This window comes from Salvelinus sp. IW2-2015, linkage group LG4q.1:29 (assembly GCF_002910315.2).
Source record: "Salvelinus sp. IW2-2015 linkage group LG4q.1:29, ASM291031v2, whole genome shotgun sequence".
Taxonomy (NCBI): Eukaryota; Metazoa; Chordata; class Actinopteri; order Salmoniformes; family Salmonidae; genus Salvelinus; species Salvelinus sp. IW2-2015.
The window spans coordinates 17055492-17071627 of record NC_036842.1 but is presented as its reverse complement, the minus strand read 5'-3'; the positions used below and the strand labels follow the sequence as shown (position 1 = coordinate 17071627).

The window sequence follows — 16136 nt, the reverse complement described above, 5'->3', positions numbered from 1 at the left end:
ATTGTGCTGACGTTGCTTCCAGAGGCAGTTTGGAACTCGGTAGTGAGTGTTGCAACCGAGGACAGATGACAGATGAGCCGTTGTTGCTCCTAGACGTTTCCACTTCACAATAACAGCACTTACAGTTGAACGGGGCAGCTCTAGCAGGGCAAACATTTGACAAACTGACAATCCTGTGACGGTGCCACGTTAAAATTCACTGAGCTCTTTAGTAAGGCTATTCTACAGCCAATGTTTGTTTTGTCTATGCAGATTGCATGGCTTTGTGCTCGATTTTATACACCTGTCAGCAACAGGTGTGGCAGAAATATCCGAATCCACTAATTTGAAGGGGTGTCCAAATACTTTTGTGTATATATAGTGTATGAATATGGCTTAATGACAGTACTGAAGTTGATTGGAAATCTTTCTTTCTCTAATTTTCTCTCTGTTTTAACAGTGCTTTATGCAACAATTCCCTGTGCAAATAGCGCTCAATATCTATAAACATTGTTTAAACTGTCTCTCTCTTTTTGTGGCAGCTCGTCTCGTATGTTCTTTAAGTATTGGCACCAGGAGGAGTTGGCCAGGCTGTTAGAGAGACTTGGCAAGGCAGCACTTGTCATCCAGAAAGGTAAGGGTCACAAACTGTAGTCTCTGGAACATAATATCTCAAATGTCTGTCAAAGTAATTTAATTAGCATCTGTGAGATGTTGCTGCTTTTGAACTCAGGCCTGAGGGTAAAAACCCTGACAGGTCTGTAGACTAGGTTATAATCATTGAAGTAAACAATGAAATAAATCATGATGGGACATGATTAAACAAACATTACCATCAGGAAGATGCATGCAGTTTTAAGGGCTACCTTCAGTCTTTGCGTTGCGACCCCTCACCCCACTGCAAGATAGATGATGATTTCTCTGGCATACTGTCTGGCATCTTGATTCCATGGCCTGTGCTTACTGTAGCATCATTTTGCATCGTAATGTGGTCCTTTATCACAAATACCATTCATTAGTAATGTTTCTCTCCTTCCTACGTCTCTCCTTTCTATGTCTCGTCACTGCATCTCTCTCTCTTCACATTCTCACTGTTGCAGACTACCGTTCACTGCGCTGCAGGAGGAAGTACCTGTCCCTGCTGGTGGAAGTGCACAGACAGAGGCAGGCCCAGAGAGAGAGGGTAGAGAGAGAAGCCAGGGAGGAGGAGGAGGAGGAGGAGGAGGAGAAGAGGAGGGAGCAGGAGCTGGAGGAGGAGATGAGGCGACTGGACATGGAGCAGGAGAACAAGAGTAAGGAAGCAGAATATTCCTCTCTCCCTCTCTTACTCACCTACAGTGCATTCGGAAAGTATTCAGACCTCTTCCCTCTTTCTACTTTTTGTTACGTTAACAGCCTAATTCTAAAATGTATTTAAAAACAAATGTTTTTATAAAAAAAATTGAAAACAGAAATACCTTATTTACATAAGTATTCAGACCCTTTGCTATGAGACTCGAAATTGAGCTCAGATGCATCCTGTTTCCATTGATCATCCTTGAGATATTTTTACAATTTGATTGGAGTCCACCTGTGGTAAATTCAATTGATTGGACATGATTTGGAAAGGCACACACCTGTCTATATAAGGTCCCACAGTTGACAGTGCATGTCCGAGCAAAAACCAAGCCATGAGGTCGACGGAAATACCCGTATAGCCCCGAGACAGGATTGTGTCAAGGCACAGATCTGGGGAAAGGTACCAAAAAATGTCTGTAGCATTGAAGGTCTCCAAGTACACCATGGCCTCCATCATTCTTAAATGGAAGAAATGTGGATCCACCAAGACTCTTTCTAGAACTGTCCTCCCAGCCAAACTGACAATCGGAGAAAAGGGCCTTGGTCAGGGAGGTGACCAAGAACTCGATGGTCACTCTGACAGAGCTCCAGAGTTCCTCTGTGGAGATGGGTGAACCTTTCAGAAGGACAACCATCTCTGCAGCACTCCACCAATCAGGCCTTTATGGCAGTGGTCAGACAGAAGCCACTCCTCAGTAAAAGGCACATGATAGCCTGCTTGGCGTTTGCCAAAAGATTGATGAAGAGAAAGAAATTACCATTTCATTCATTTTAGAATAAGGCTGAAACATGGAAAAAGTCAAGGGGTCTGAATACTTTCTGAATGCACTGTATCTCCCTTACTGACATTCACCTACTTGTTCTGTTTCTCCCTAACGCTGTTCTATTTTTGTTCTTTACCTCCACCCTTCTCCAAACTCTCTCTACTTCTCTGTGCACGTTGACAAACACATTTCAGTCTGACTCAAATCAATAATTCAGCATTCAAGAATGTGTAATGATCCTTGTCACTCATTGTATGAATACACTGAGTGTACAGAACATTAAGAACATTGTCCTAATATTAAGTTACACCCCCTTTTGCCCTCAACAGCCTCAATTAATCAGGGGTGTCGAAAGTGTTCGACAGGGATGCTGGCCCATGTTGACTCCAATGCTTCCCACGGTTGTGTCAAGTCCTGTGGGTGGTGGACCATTCTTGATACACATGGGAAACTGTTGTGCGTGAAAACACAGCAACATTGCAGTTCTTGACACAAACCAGCCTGCCTGGCACCTACCATACCCCGTTCAAAGGCACTTTMATCTTTTGTCTTGCCCATTCACCCTCTGAATGGCACACATACACAATCCATGTCTCAATTGTCTCAAGGCTTAAAAATCCTTCTTTAACCCGTCTCCTCCCCTTCATCTACACTGATTGAAGTGGATTTAAAAAGTGACATCAATAAGGGATCATAGCTTTTACCTGGATTCACCTGGTCAGTCGATGGCATTGAAAGAGCAGGTGTTCTTAATGTTTTGTACAGCCAGTGTAGCTTTGAGTGCTGTGTTAACCGGGGTGTGTGTGTGTCTCAGGGCCATTCTCTCCACCCGTGCCCCTACCCAGGAAAAAGAAGCCACAGCCCCAGCCTCGCTCTATCCTGCCCACTGCTACCCACCTGGCTCCTGTCCCACGGCCCCGCAGCAAACAGTTTGAGGTGAGCCATACTCAAGAGTCTACACTGGTAACCTTGATTTTAATTGAGAACTGTAAGAAGTAATTTGCAGGAAGTCATCTCATGTTGAGCCTCTCTGTTTTAAATATCTCTGATGCTAGCCAGCACTGGCTAGCCCACAGACAGCATGTTGGTGGGAACCATGCTATTGACTGATCTTGTACCCTTCGGCAATCGATCTCCCACTCTATACCCTGACATCCACTCCCAGTCTTTGATGACTAAATTTGAGCCTTAAACGACCCTACGATTTACGGTTCCCTCTCTCTCCCAGGCCACTCCCTTTGACAACCTGGAGGTGCATATTGAACTGGCTGAGCTGGTGGGCCAGGTAGGGGGAGAGGAGCGAGCCAGGGAGAGGAGCAAGAAGAGGAAGAACACCATCCGCTGGTTCAAGGAGACGCAGGCCCGCAAGGTGGTCCACAATGGAGCCTTCCCCTGCTGGTTCCATGGCATGATTACACGCAGGTCAGTAAGAGAGGATGTCAAATGCACATGTACGCAAATTCTCATTCAGATTTCATTGTGGTTTTAAGTCTCTCTGTGTATGTCTCCTCTACAGACAAGCAGAGGATTTGATGACGGACAAGCCTGTGGGCTGTTTTCTGATTCGTGTGGGACAGAGCCGGGAGGGCTACACACTAACATATAAGTAAGACTGAGGATGACAAACTGGATTTAAACACAGATTCATCCACCAAATGACACGAGACATTAAACCCCTAACCTCCCGTTTGGACCTCATCCTTTGTGACCTATGTGTACCCTTTACCCTCTGACCTTGGCCTCTCCGTCTATCCGCTGTCAGGGGGGCGAACCGCTGCAGGCACTTTATGATTGAGATGCAGTCTAATGGGAAGTATGTGATCCTGGGGGAGGATAAGGCTCATCCCTCCCTGCCTGATCTGGTGCAACACCACAGCCAGGTGGGCATCAAGCCCTTCAACGAGCTGCTCAGCACTCCCTGTGGACAGGTCAGCATCGGGTCAAACCCCTTTTAGGGTCTGGCTCCTGTCAAATACTGTCTTGAATATACCCACAGTTGGAACAGGGTCTGCCAGGACCTGTGTGCAATACTGAACAGTAACAATGCATCATCAAAAATTTATGCATTTTATGTAGTCTGGGAGGAGCCATAAGCTGTTSAGAAAGCTTATAGCAAGTATTTTACAATCTACATGCATGGACTGTTCCAGATTTAATGTAAGCAAATTTGAATTGGCTGTTTCAGACATGTAACCAGAACACAGACTACGAGGACTTGAAGGGCCTGGACCTCCTGGCTACAGCCAACCACGGGAGCCCCAAGTCTGGGGAGGAGGGCGAGTCAACCCCTGACCCCGTCCACCTGGAGCTCCAGCGGCTCTTCCTGCCCCCCGGGCAGAGCCCCAGCCTGGAGACCCAGAGACCACCTGTCCTCAGGCGGATATCTGACCGAAGACACCGGGCCGTGGCTGGAGGAGGGGAGGCCCGCGGAGGGAGGAGAGGGGAGAGAGGAGAGGGGGAAGAAGAGGAGGACGAGACTGACCACAAGAGCAGGTCATTCCCCCGGTTGTATCCTTCCATCCGATTGGCCATGAGGGAGATCCAGCAGATCCAACAGGTGAGAGGCAATGATGAGGAGAGGGAAGAGGGATAAATGGAGGGAGCGAGAGATGTAGTGGCAGACTTTAATGTGTGGTTGGACACATGGTGTCGAGTTGAATGGCCTATGTATTAATGCTGGATCCAGGTTATCATTGTTTATCAATGAAATTACACACCTTGAAATGTCAGTCTATAGAACTGATTGGGTACATTTTGGTCTATTGCTAGAACTGGTGTAGGTACATCTGCGTATAGATAGCAGTCATTATATGGTGTTGTTGAACCATTAAAGGGCATCTGCACTTCCTGATTTGACCTCGTTTTGCATCAATGCTCATTAAGAAATGCCAGCGGCCATGACTGAAGGCAAACAAGAATTGTCTTGGTGGGTGTGGTTTGATGTGGGTGTTTCTTTGGTGCTTTTGCCATTCAATCACAACAGAAGGACAGTAGCTAACCAGTTTGAGTTGAAACATTATTGAAAGCAAGCTGGCAAMGTGCATCAAACATATCATCAGGTTTGCATGATTATGAGCTAGCTAGCTAACAGGGAGCAAACCTGTCTTCAGGTACAATGTTAGCTATGCCTATCTTCCTCTCAAATTTGTATTTGTTTTATTTAATCTTTATTTAACTAGGCAAGTCACTTAAGAACAATTGTGCACCACCCTATGGGACTCCCAATCACGCCCGGATGTGATAAATCCTGGATTCGAACCAGGTACTATAGTGACGCTTCTTGCACTGAGATGCAGTGCCTTAGACCGCTGCACCACTCGGGAGCCCTAATAAGGCTGATGGAGCAGGTCAGAATGCTCCAGTGTTCACATTTCAGGAGCAGCAATGTGCACACGGCGGTAGACCTGCGCGCAAATGTTCCAAAATTACATTTGCGGAAAAATACCGTTCTAAAATGCACACCACTCATGCGAGCGGTTTCATGGACAGAGATGGAAATGTAGAAAGAGGGGAGATCTAAAGATGCAACAACCATCATGGGTTGCTAATATAACTAGGATAATGCCTTTGACTGATAGACAATGAAAGAAAACCAATAGAACAGGAGAATGCATATGAGAAAGTCTTTATAAAATAATTGTCTCCACATTTCTATGGTGCATTTTGGATATAGGCTACTTTGAAGCAAGGTAAGACATGCCTCATAATATGAAGTAAAACCTCCAGGTTTCTCATTTTAATTAATAAGAGGTCGCCTTTCGCTGGGCGGGCCGTTTGGGGAAATTTTGGCAAAGTTAGAGTATACCCACTTCCCCAGGTGCCACTACACCACTGCTACTTACCAACAACACACCAGTCTCAGGTTTGATTGGTTGACAGCCCAAGTAGAAACTAGTCGGATGTAATCCATATCCTGGCAATCTGTCCAAGTTTGTTGAATAACTTTATGGAATCCCATTTTCACTAGAGTAGCTATTTCCCAAGAAAGGGCAAGTACTAACCACACGTCTTGTCTGGGGAAGAGGTTCCAGTCGGCAAGTTTGCTTTGAGTGACCCCGGTGCCCCGTGTGGTTGGGGGTTTACTGATTTTTGACCATTCTATTGGTCCTCCTAAGGAGATGTGTCCGCCTGCCCAGGGTACCGGGCCATGCAAAGCGTCGCAGTCACTTACCAAACTCTGTTTTGGACGACACTGACTTTATGAACAATAGCGGTGTGGGGAAAATCACTGGGGAAAAAAACATATTACAACCTATGTATTGTGATAATTGTGTTTGCTCTGTAACCTGTTAGTTCATATGCCTTGCGACCGTGATATATATACAGTTGAAGTCGGATGTTTACATACACCTTAGCCAAATACATTTAAACTCAGTTTTTCACAATTCCTGACATTTAATCCTGATAAAAATTCCCTGTCTTAGGTCAGTTAGGATCACCACTTTATTTTAAGAATGTGAAATGTCAGAATAATAGTAGAGTGATTTATTTCAGCTTTTATTTCTTTCATCACATTCCCAGTGGGTCAGAAGTTTACATACACTCAATTATTATTTGGTAGCATTGCCTTTTAAATTGTTTAACGTGGGTCAAATGTTTCTGCAGCATTTTCCAGATGGCCAGGATCAGAGCCCCTCTATCTCTCACAGTACCACCAACCCCTCCTGGAGGAGGACCGGTAGGTCATAGTTCTGGGCAGGGCATAACATTGTGCAATATATTGTTTTTAGACATGTCTTTATCATATAGAATAGGGAATGATGTCAGCTCTATTCATTCCCATTTCATTACGCTCCCACGCTGCCTCCCAAAACCCAACACACCATAATGTTGTGCAAGTCTGAGTGTGCACGCCTTTCTTCTTGCATGTATTTTATATACATATAAATAACCAACACCTTTTCAAGCAAAATCAAGTATTTAGCCAAGCAGTGGTTTACACTGACTTATGCTATTTTTGTGTCTGTTGCAGATTCATAACCCATGGGATGGAGGGAGTTAATGCTATTTGTTGTTTTTCCCCAACTGAAGGAGTTAACTGGGTCTTATTCTGTCTAAGCTTTATCCATGAACAAATTGTAAGGAGATACTTCCTTGTTTACTAGTATTTTATTTGTTATGTTTTATTTTGTAACGATTTTAATTTACGTGTGTTAAGGGGTTTTATGTTTCTGATTGTATTGTTGTTTTATATGTTTATTTAAATGTAAATTATGCAGTGGGAATGTTTACATTCTGTGATTTACTGAATATTGTTATTTGTTTACATTTTAGATATCTGGTTGTCAAGTTTTTTTTCTTCTCCCCCCATAATAAAATCTGCATGAAAATGCTTCGGTGTTAACACATCATGGCTCTTTCACTTCAGTCAGTGAGTTTTTTACCGTTAAAGAATAAGCCAATAGGCACGCAGACCTGTAGAGAGGAGTGGTTTTGTTTTTTAACTGATATATTTCCATCCAGTGACCACATTCAGAGTAGTAGACAGATCACAACAGGCAAACAGGAGTCTGACACTGGGACATAGATCTAATCAACCTGATACTGTAGGACTCCAAATCTCCTTGATGGATCTCAGGGTTCTGGCTTTTGTGCTGTGTCTCACCATCTACTCCATCCAAGGTAATGTGATGCACCAGTGAACATTTTATTAAAATACTGTGTGCACAACTCCAGTCCTTGAGGGGTGTGATCTTGCTGGTTTTTAATTGATTCAGTATTGATGGATTTTCATTAGGCATTTTTGGGGATTGGTTATTCATCTGTTACTCAGGAATATCATGTTAATTCTGGATCTTTGTGTAGTTCTGACATGGTTACTGTAATTATATAACTGCCTCTTCCAGGAGCCATTCCAAAATGTTGTGTTGGGACATCCAGGAACATTCCTTTGAGCTTACTAATGCGAGTGGAGCGATATGATGTCCAACACAGCCATGGTGCATGTGAGATCAACGCTGTTGTGTGAGTCCTCACCACTTGTCCTGTAATGTCACAATTTCTCTAAAGAAAATGGTGCATATAGATTGCATGTAGGCAGTGGTGGAAAAAGTACTCAATTGTCATACTTGAATAAAAGTAAAGATATACCTTTAATAGAATATGACTGTCACCCAGTAAAATACTACTTGAGTAAAAGTCAAAGTATTCGGTTTTAAGTACATTTTAGAAATTCCATTTACTTTTGATACTTAAGTATCAAAAGTATAAATACTTTCAAATTCCTTATTAAGCAAACCAGACAGCACAATTTTTAAAATATATATTTTTATTGATCGATAGCCAGGGGTGCACTCCAACTCTCAGACATAATTTACAAACGAAGCATTTGTGTTTAGTGAGTCCGCCAGATTAGAGGCAGTAGAGTTGACCAGGGATGTTCTCTTGATAAGTGTGTGAATTTGACAATTTTCCTGTCAATGTACTGTAATGAGTACTTTTTGGGTGTCAGGGAAAATATATGGAGTGGAAAGTACATTCTTTTTCTTTAAGAATGCAGTGAAGTAAAAGTTGGCAAAAATATAAAAGTAAAGTACAGATACCTCAAAAACTACTTAAGTAGTAGTACACCACTGCATGTAGGGCAGGCTACTGTCTTTGCTAACACAACAACCCCCATAGGCTTGCCAGAAAAGATAGACAAGCTACTCTAACTTGATTATCCTGAAATGGCTTGGTAGCTAGTTATTAGGTTGGGAGATTGAGTACCTGACTACCTAAAGCCAACTTCATAAAATTGCTAGGTGGCTTGTATTATACAGAAACATTTGTTTTTTTAAATGTATTTATCATGAAGGAATAAATAGGCTACTGTACATGGCTTGTTCTAATTAATTTACAAACATACCTCCTGTGAATCCTGCCCATCACTTGCAGCTAAAATCATTTCAAACTCTTTCTCTTCCTCCACTGATGATACTGTCTGCACCACAGGAGGCTGCTAAAGGGAGGACATCGCATAATAATAACTGGAATGGAGTAAATGGAATGGTATTAAACAAATGGAAACCATGTTTTTGATGTCTTCAATACCATTCCACATATTCCTTTCCAGCCGTTACTATGAGCCCGTCCTCCCCAATTAAGGTGCTACCGGCCGCCTGTGGTCTGCACACACTATAGTGTCTAGCGTCCTGTCTACCATATCTTTGCTCCGTGGTGCACCTAGGAAAGAACCACTTACTGGGGAGAATGGGTGGGGGATGTACTCTTTGCCTGGTCCAGTCATTGTGCCCCCTCTGCAAAATACGGCTGACAGATCTTTTTTTATAAACAATTATAAAACGTGGGTTTAAAATGAATTTTAGTAAATCATTTAACATCTGGAGAAAAACATATGGACAAATCTGAGCAGATCTATGGGCATGACACTTCTGGTCTTATCTTTCAAGATTCCCTATTCACTTCTTCTGTTACACATGCCAATAACCATAAGACTGGTGCGGGTGCATTCCAGATACAGATTAGAGTTCCATTATCATATTAATAAGGGTTGATTAGATGCAAAATACTTCTCCAGGCATTGTAAAGATCAGAGAAGTACCTATATCTGGACTGCACCCTCGACGTCCCACTCTCTTCTTGTACTGTAGATTACATGCCAATGGGAGGAAGTACTGTGCAGACCCAAGAGTGAAGAAGGTCCTGGGAGTTGTCATGCAGATTAGGCAAGCTCAACTGATGCGGGAAAAACTTAACTCAATCATGAGAAGATGAGGATATAGATCCCGACAGTGGAGTCACCGTGACAACTTTGATTAATGTGTTTTAAATTCAAATATTTTTGTTCTGTTTACACATAAAAAAAACATTTTTTAAGTTGCCTTTTTATAATGTTCAGATTTCACAGAAGTATGACTCATTAAATTCATTGTGATTTTCAATTAACCCTAATTCTTTTGCTTTATTAGCCAACTCAAATGTGGTGAATGACCAGCAATAACAACTCCAAATTGGTGAGGCTGAACAAAATGCACATGGATAGATTAAACAGCTTGTTGAACCTCCGATCAGTGAATTACTTCCTCTTCAACATACAGTCCGTTTAGTGATTAAATGAGTCAGTGGTTGGTGATCTGTTCCAGGGTTTCCACTCAAGCAGCATACTTTGTAATTAATTACTCTAGAAGGCACTGCATTCCCCGAAACGTTGATTATTAGGTTTACCCATGAAATTATTGGGAGAATATATAGAGTATATGTGACTTGTTTTACAATGAATTTATTTTAACCATATGGGTTACACCTCAGTGAAATAGGAGAAATAAAGGATTAAAACAATGGAAAGGATTTGAATGCATTGTTTTTAATTAATAAATGTTACACGTTCTTGTTGATGGAACGTTTTGAAGGGATTCTGCAAGCCTTTGCTGATAGCAGACAACATCCTGAAAAATATAGTGTTTGCTTCTTCTCCTCGGGTTTAGAACGAAGACTCTCAAGTGTAAATGTGACATGTTTTGGCACTTCGCAGGGTGGTTGAGACGAGAGAGAGAAAGGTAATATGAATATCAGCAGACCTACATAGTTTGTTCATCAAATGTGTTGGATTTGACATTTTGAACATTGAGATATTAAAGACATGATAGATCAGACGCATATTATATTAAGGAGTGAGATCTGTAGAAAGACAGAGTGGCTTTGGAATGTGTTGATACAGGAAAGACAGATGGACATCTGTGGATTAGGTAAGGTCAGGAGATGAGGTCAGATCCCCTTAAGGGAGTAATAAGGGTTTGGTATCCTGTTACCCGTTTCTTGTTGAACCATAAGATATAAGGAGGAGTGTCTTAAATGGGATGTATATAACTGTGATGGTGATAAATGTTTTGCTGTCTGAATTACAGCTGTACAGAACCTTTGGGCAGAATTAAAATTGGTTAAAAAGCTTCTCTAGTGTCTGTGGGTTATTTACTCTGAAAAATAAGAACCTAACAGATGGCGCTGCGAGCAGGGTTCACCACGATTTGTAGTCAAACCAAAGAGCCCAGATCAGTGGAGCAGAGCTGGCAACAAACAAGGTAGGCTAGTTCCTATAACTCTTTCCACTCATTTTGACATCTTGGGGAATGAGAATCTTTGGCTGAACTAATGGGATACGGACCTGGAGAGCCTAAATGTAATTCTATAGGCCCATTGTGTAACGACCGGTCGTAGCTTTATAGTAAATGATAAGGACCGGAAGGTAAACTCATACAGGCTGGCACCTGTAGGGTAAGTCCTAGGGGGTAACTCCCTAGTAGGTTGGTTCCTGCTAGTACTATAAAGTCAATAGTAATACCTGATATAGGTACCTGATATAGGGTGAGTCCCGGAAGGTAAGCCCGCCAGACTGGAACCAGCGATGGGTAAATCCTAGGGGGTAAATCCAGCGGGGTTGGTTCCCTGCATAGCTAGAACGGGTTGAGAGCCTAGTTGTATTGGCCATAAAAGTGTGTGAATGGAAGGTTAGTTGTGTGCCCTGTTGGGGTGGTGAACCATGGCAGATTTATGTGGAAATAGGAAGACAAGTGTGAATAATTTTGATGATGTGGGTTATCAATAATAGTGATATTTTAGGAAGTACTGGAATAGGACAAAGTCCTGTCCGTATTCTCCAGTAATAGATTCGCGGATGTGTATGGTATCCGTTCTAATACAAGGTATTAGGTGCCCAATTCATTATTATCCGGGGAAGTGTGTAGTGCTATCTTAGAAAATAGTTAATAGAAGGTGTGTATTATAGACGGGAGTGAAGAAATCTAAAATACGCTGAACACTATCGGGAGTGTAGGGAATAATAACTATTGATATGCCGACAAACGGACCTGTTTCTCCCTGTAAAATAAGAGCTAGCAGAGTTCAATGAAGCCATGGAGGCGCTAAAAGAAGCGCACGTGCATTCTACCAATTCGGCTGGAAAATGGGAAAAATTTAGCAAATTTAGATAAAATTGGACAACATTTTCCTGCTGACGGAGAATTCAAATCTAATAAAGAATTCAGGGAGGCAATTATGACTTGGCATAAAAACATAAAACCAGAATCAAGAGCTCAATATACCAACGTTTTGATGTCAGCATTCCATCAACAGAAAATGCATCACGATAAACCCGGAATGAGTACTGGTACGCTGCTACATAAGGACTGGGAACGGGAGTGTATTTAATTCAAGACGATGTTTTGAGAGTGGAATATAGCTCCGCTCAACTCGCAGACGTGCGAGGGGTTAATAGGGAAATAGAGAAAATCACTACCTATAGTTTCAATGGCCAAGATAAGACAAAGAAACGTAGCGGGAAAGCATCAAAGCGTAGGGAGACAGTCAGTGTTGCCAACTTAGTGACTTTGTCGCTATATTTAGCGAGTATTCAGACCCCTCTAGCGACACATTTTCAAAAAAGTGACTAGCGACAAATCTAGCGACTTTTTCTGATGTTATTGGAGACTCTGATGTGAAAGCATGTATCATTCTTACTCTTCTCAACGAGCAGCGGGTGCTGCCGTGGGCCCCACCCCTGTCCCAAAGCTCACAGGCGGCCCAGTCCTCGCGCAGCAGTCCTTCCCAGCTACAGTCAGAGCAGGAGATGTTCACCCCTCCGCGTCCAGACTGCAAATGAATCGCGCATGCGGGAAGCCGCAGCTGGCTGGTCCCGCCCTGGCTTGCATGAGGGGAAAAAACAATTAACCTGAATTAGGGCCAGACTAGTTACCATACTTTTCTCACATTGCCATTGACAGTTTTTTCTATTGTCTCTTTTTGGTCCATTTTAAATTGTTAATATAGATTGTATACTTAAAAATGTTATTGTTTTACTGTGACTTGTTGTAGGCTCCTAAGTGGACCATAAGGTTAAAAACCAAACCAAATTAGAAAACTAAACTAAGTAACTCTGGCAGAGTGTCTCTCTTGGGTCACTTTTGCCGGTCCCAAGCCCGGATAAAGGAGGAGGGTTGGAATTGTGACATTAATAAAAACCAAGAATCAACAGAAGTTCATTTGTAGTTCTAAACATATTTAGGGTGTTTTATACTCACTTTTTGTCCCTCCCACGATGTTATTCCTCTCTCCTACGATGTTATTCCTCTCTCCTACAGTGTCCATCACAACTACATGCACATGGCCAATTATGCAAATGTAACCGATGTGAAATGGCTAGCTAGTTAGCGGTGGTGCGCGCTAATAGYGTTTCAATCGGTGACGTCACTCGCTTTGAGACCTTGAAGTAGTGGTTCCCCTTGCTMTGCAAGGGCCGCAGCTTTTGTGGAGCGATGGGTAACGATGCTTCGTGGGCGACTGTTGTTGATGTGTGCAGAGGGTCCCTGGTTCGCGCGAGGGGACGGACGTAGAGTTATACTGTTACATTGATGCTGTTGACCCGGATCACTGGTTGCTGCGGAAAAGGAGGAGGTCGAAAGGGGGGTGAGTGTAACCGATGTGAAATGGCTAGCTAGTTAGCGGTCTTGGCGCTAAAGCGTTTCAATCGGTGACGTCACTCGCTTTGAGACCTACTTTACACATCATAGTTGGGTTGGGTTAGATGTTTTATTGGTTAATGCATCATATGATAGAGGATAGAGGGGTCAACATTTTGTAAACAAAAATGTTGAAGGCATTGATGTGAAAGCATATACTGCTGAGTTACCCAGAGGATGTAATGTTGATTAGGGATACGCACTTGCATATCAGGACATGCCTATCAGGTGAATGGAGGAAATGGGAACAAAGTGAAAATGACATGACTTGGGAACACCTCTCGGGAACCTGGGGCCGAAATGGGGAGACTGGGCGTAAGCATGAGGAAGCTTTTAGAGTTTCATTTTTGTGGAACTCAGCAGGAAAGTATCTGGGAGCATAGAGTCAGGTGAAGAGAGAGTGGGAATTGTCAGGTCTCAGACTTTGGTTTTCATGCATATATAATTATGCATAGCTTATCACATTGTTAATACGTGATGTTTTGTGTGTCTTTTGTTGCTTTCCAAGTCTTGTGCTCTATCTCTCTTAGGAACCAGAAGGGGAATGGAGAAACTAAAAGCTGCTCCATCTGACATATAACAAGACCGCAGATTCAGCTGGAATGGAATTTGTTATGTGCGATAGATGGAAATAAAAGATAGATGGAAATAAAAGAGCCATAAGTCTCTGAACTTGTAAACCTCGCAGTGAATGTTTGTTCATTGTTTGTTCCATTTGTTAGTTTGTTTAATTCATGTTTATAATCATTCGTTTTTTTTATTCATGTTTTATTCCATTATTAGAATTTCCAAGTTATATAAATTGAACATTAGGATGCTTTTGTTCAAGAGAAGGGACTGTTGGATTTGACATTTTAACATTGAGATATTAAAGACATGATAGATCAGACGCATATTATATTAAGGAGTGAGATCTGTAGAAAGACAGAGTGGCTTTGAATGTGTTGGGATGGGGAGAGAGCACCGTTGGATTACAGGAAAGACAGATGACATCTGTGGATTAGGTAAGGTCAGGAGGTGAGGTCAGATCCCTTAAGGGAGTAATAAGGGTTTGTATCCTGTTACCCTTTCCTGTTGAACCATAAAATGTAAGGATTGGAGAGAAGGAGGAGTGTCTTAAGTGGGATGTATATACAGTGGGAGAACAAGTATTTGATACACTGCCGATTTTGCAGGTTTTCCTACTTACAAGCATGTAGAGGTCTGTAATTTTTATCATAGGTACACTTCAACTGTGAGAGACGGAATCTAAAACAAAAATCCAGAAAATCACATTGTATGATTTTAAATAATTAATTTGCATTTTATTGCATGACCTAAGTATTTGATCACTACAACCAGTAAGAATTCCGGCTCTCACAGACCTGTTAGTTTTTCTTTAAGAGCCCTCCTGTTCTCCACTCATTACCTGTATTAACTGCACCTGTTTGAACTCGTTACCTGTATAAAAGACACCTGTCCCACACTCAATCAAACAGATTCCAACCTCTCCACAATGGCCAAGACCAGAGAGCTGTGTAAGGACATCAGGGATAAAATTGTAGACCTGCACAAGGCTGGATGGGCTACAGGACAATAGGCAAGCAGCTTGGTGAGAAGGAACAACTGTTGGCGCAATTATTAGAAAATGGAAGAAGTTTCAAGATGACGGTCAATCACCCTCGGTCTGGGGCTCCATGCAAGATTTCACCTCGTGGGCATCAATGATCATAGAGAAGGTGAGGGATCACCCAGAACTACACGGCAGGACCTTGTGTCATGGACCCTACAAGAGAAAAAGAAAAGAAGAGAGAGAGAGAAGATAAAGAGAGGAGAGAGAGAGAGAAAAGAGAAGAAAGAAGAGAAGAAACAGAAGAAGAGAAGAAAAAAAGAAGAAAGAAAAGAAGAAAACAATGAAGAAGAAAAGAAAAGACAGAAAAAAAAAGAAAAAAGCAGATAGAGAAAGAAGAGAAAAAAAAGAAAAGAAAAAAAACAGAAAAAGGGAGAGAGAAGTACAAAAAATAAAAGCAGAGGAACAAGAGAAGAGAGAAGAGAAGCAAAAAAAGAAGAGAGAAAAAAGAAAAGAGAAGAAGAAGAAAGAAAAGAAAAAAGAACAAAAAGAAAGAGAGAGAGAAGAGAGAAAGAGAGAGAAAGAAGAAGAAGAAACCAGAAAAAGAAGAAGAGAAGAGAAGTAAGAAGAAGAGAGCTTAAAGAAGAAAGAGAGAAGACAGAAAGAGACAGAAACAAAAAGAGAGAAGCAGAAAGAAGAAGAAGAAGAGAAAGAAAAAGAAATACGTGAAGAAAGAGAAAGAAGAGAGTAAAAAAGAGAAGAGAGAGAGAGAGAAAGAGAAAGAAGAGAGAAAGAAGAGAAAGAGAAGAGAGAGACAGAGAAGGAGAAGAAGAGAAAGAGAGAGAAAGAAAGCAGAAGAGAAAGAAGAGAGAAAAAGAAGAAAGAAGAGCAGCAGAAAAGAGAGAGAAACAAGAAAAAGAAAAGAGAAAAAGAGAGAGAAAAAGAAAGAGCAGAGAGAAGAAAAAAAAGAAGAGAGAGAAAAGAGATAAAGAGAAAGAGAAGAAGAGAGAGAGAAGAGAAGAAAGAGGAAAGAGAAAAGAGAAAGAAAAGAGA

At 42.0% G+C, this 16136-nt stretch overlaps 1 protein-coding gene and 1 long non-coding RNA gene across 4 annotated transcripts in view; both read left to right on the top strand.

Moving 5' to 3' along the window:
* Positions 1-7429, top strand: part of LOC111961567 (myosin-IIIb) — a 52299-nt gene extending 44870 nt beyond the window's left edge. For all 3 annotated transcript variants that reach the window (XM_023983943.2, XM_070442025.1, XM_023983945.2), the window contains 9 exons: positions 522-613; positions 1080-1271; positions 2896-3017; positions 3310-3503; positions 3598-3687; positions 3844-4009; positions 4267-4638; positions 6687-6759; positions 7054-7429. In XM_023983943.2, the coding sequence (XP_023839711.1) occupies positions 522-613; positions 1080-1271; positions 2896-3017; positions 3310-3503; positions 3598-3687; positions 3844-4009; positions 4267-4638; positions 6687-6759; positions 7054-7061 (1309 nt within the window). In that variant the 3' untranslated portion in view covers positions 7062-7429. The remainder of the gene's footprint in view (positions 1-521; positions 614-1079; positions 1272-2895; positions 3018-3309; positions 3504-3597; positions 3688-3843; positions 4010-4266; positions 4639-6686; positions 6760-7053) is intronic.
* Positions 7430-7933: 504 nt separating this feature from the next.
* LOC139026715 (uncharacterized) lies at positions 7934-10970 on the top strand. The gene is made up of 2 exons (XR_011478634.1): positions 7934-8045; positions 9674-10970. It is a non-coding gene; the product is annotated as an uncharacterized lncRNA (long non-coding RNA).
* The last annotated feature ends 5166 nt before the right edge of the window (positions 10971-16136 follow it).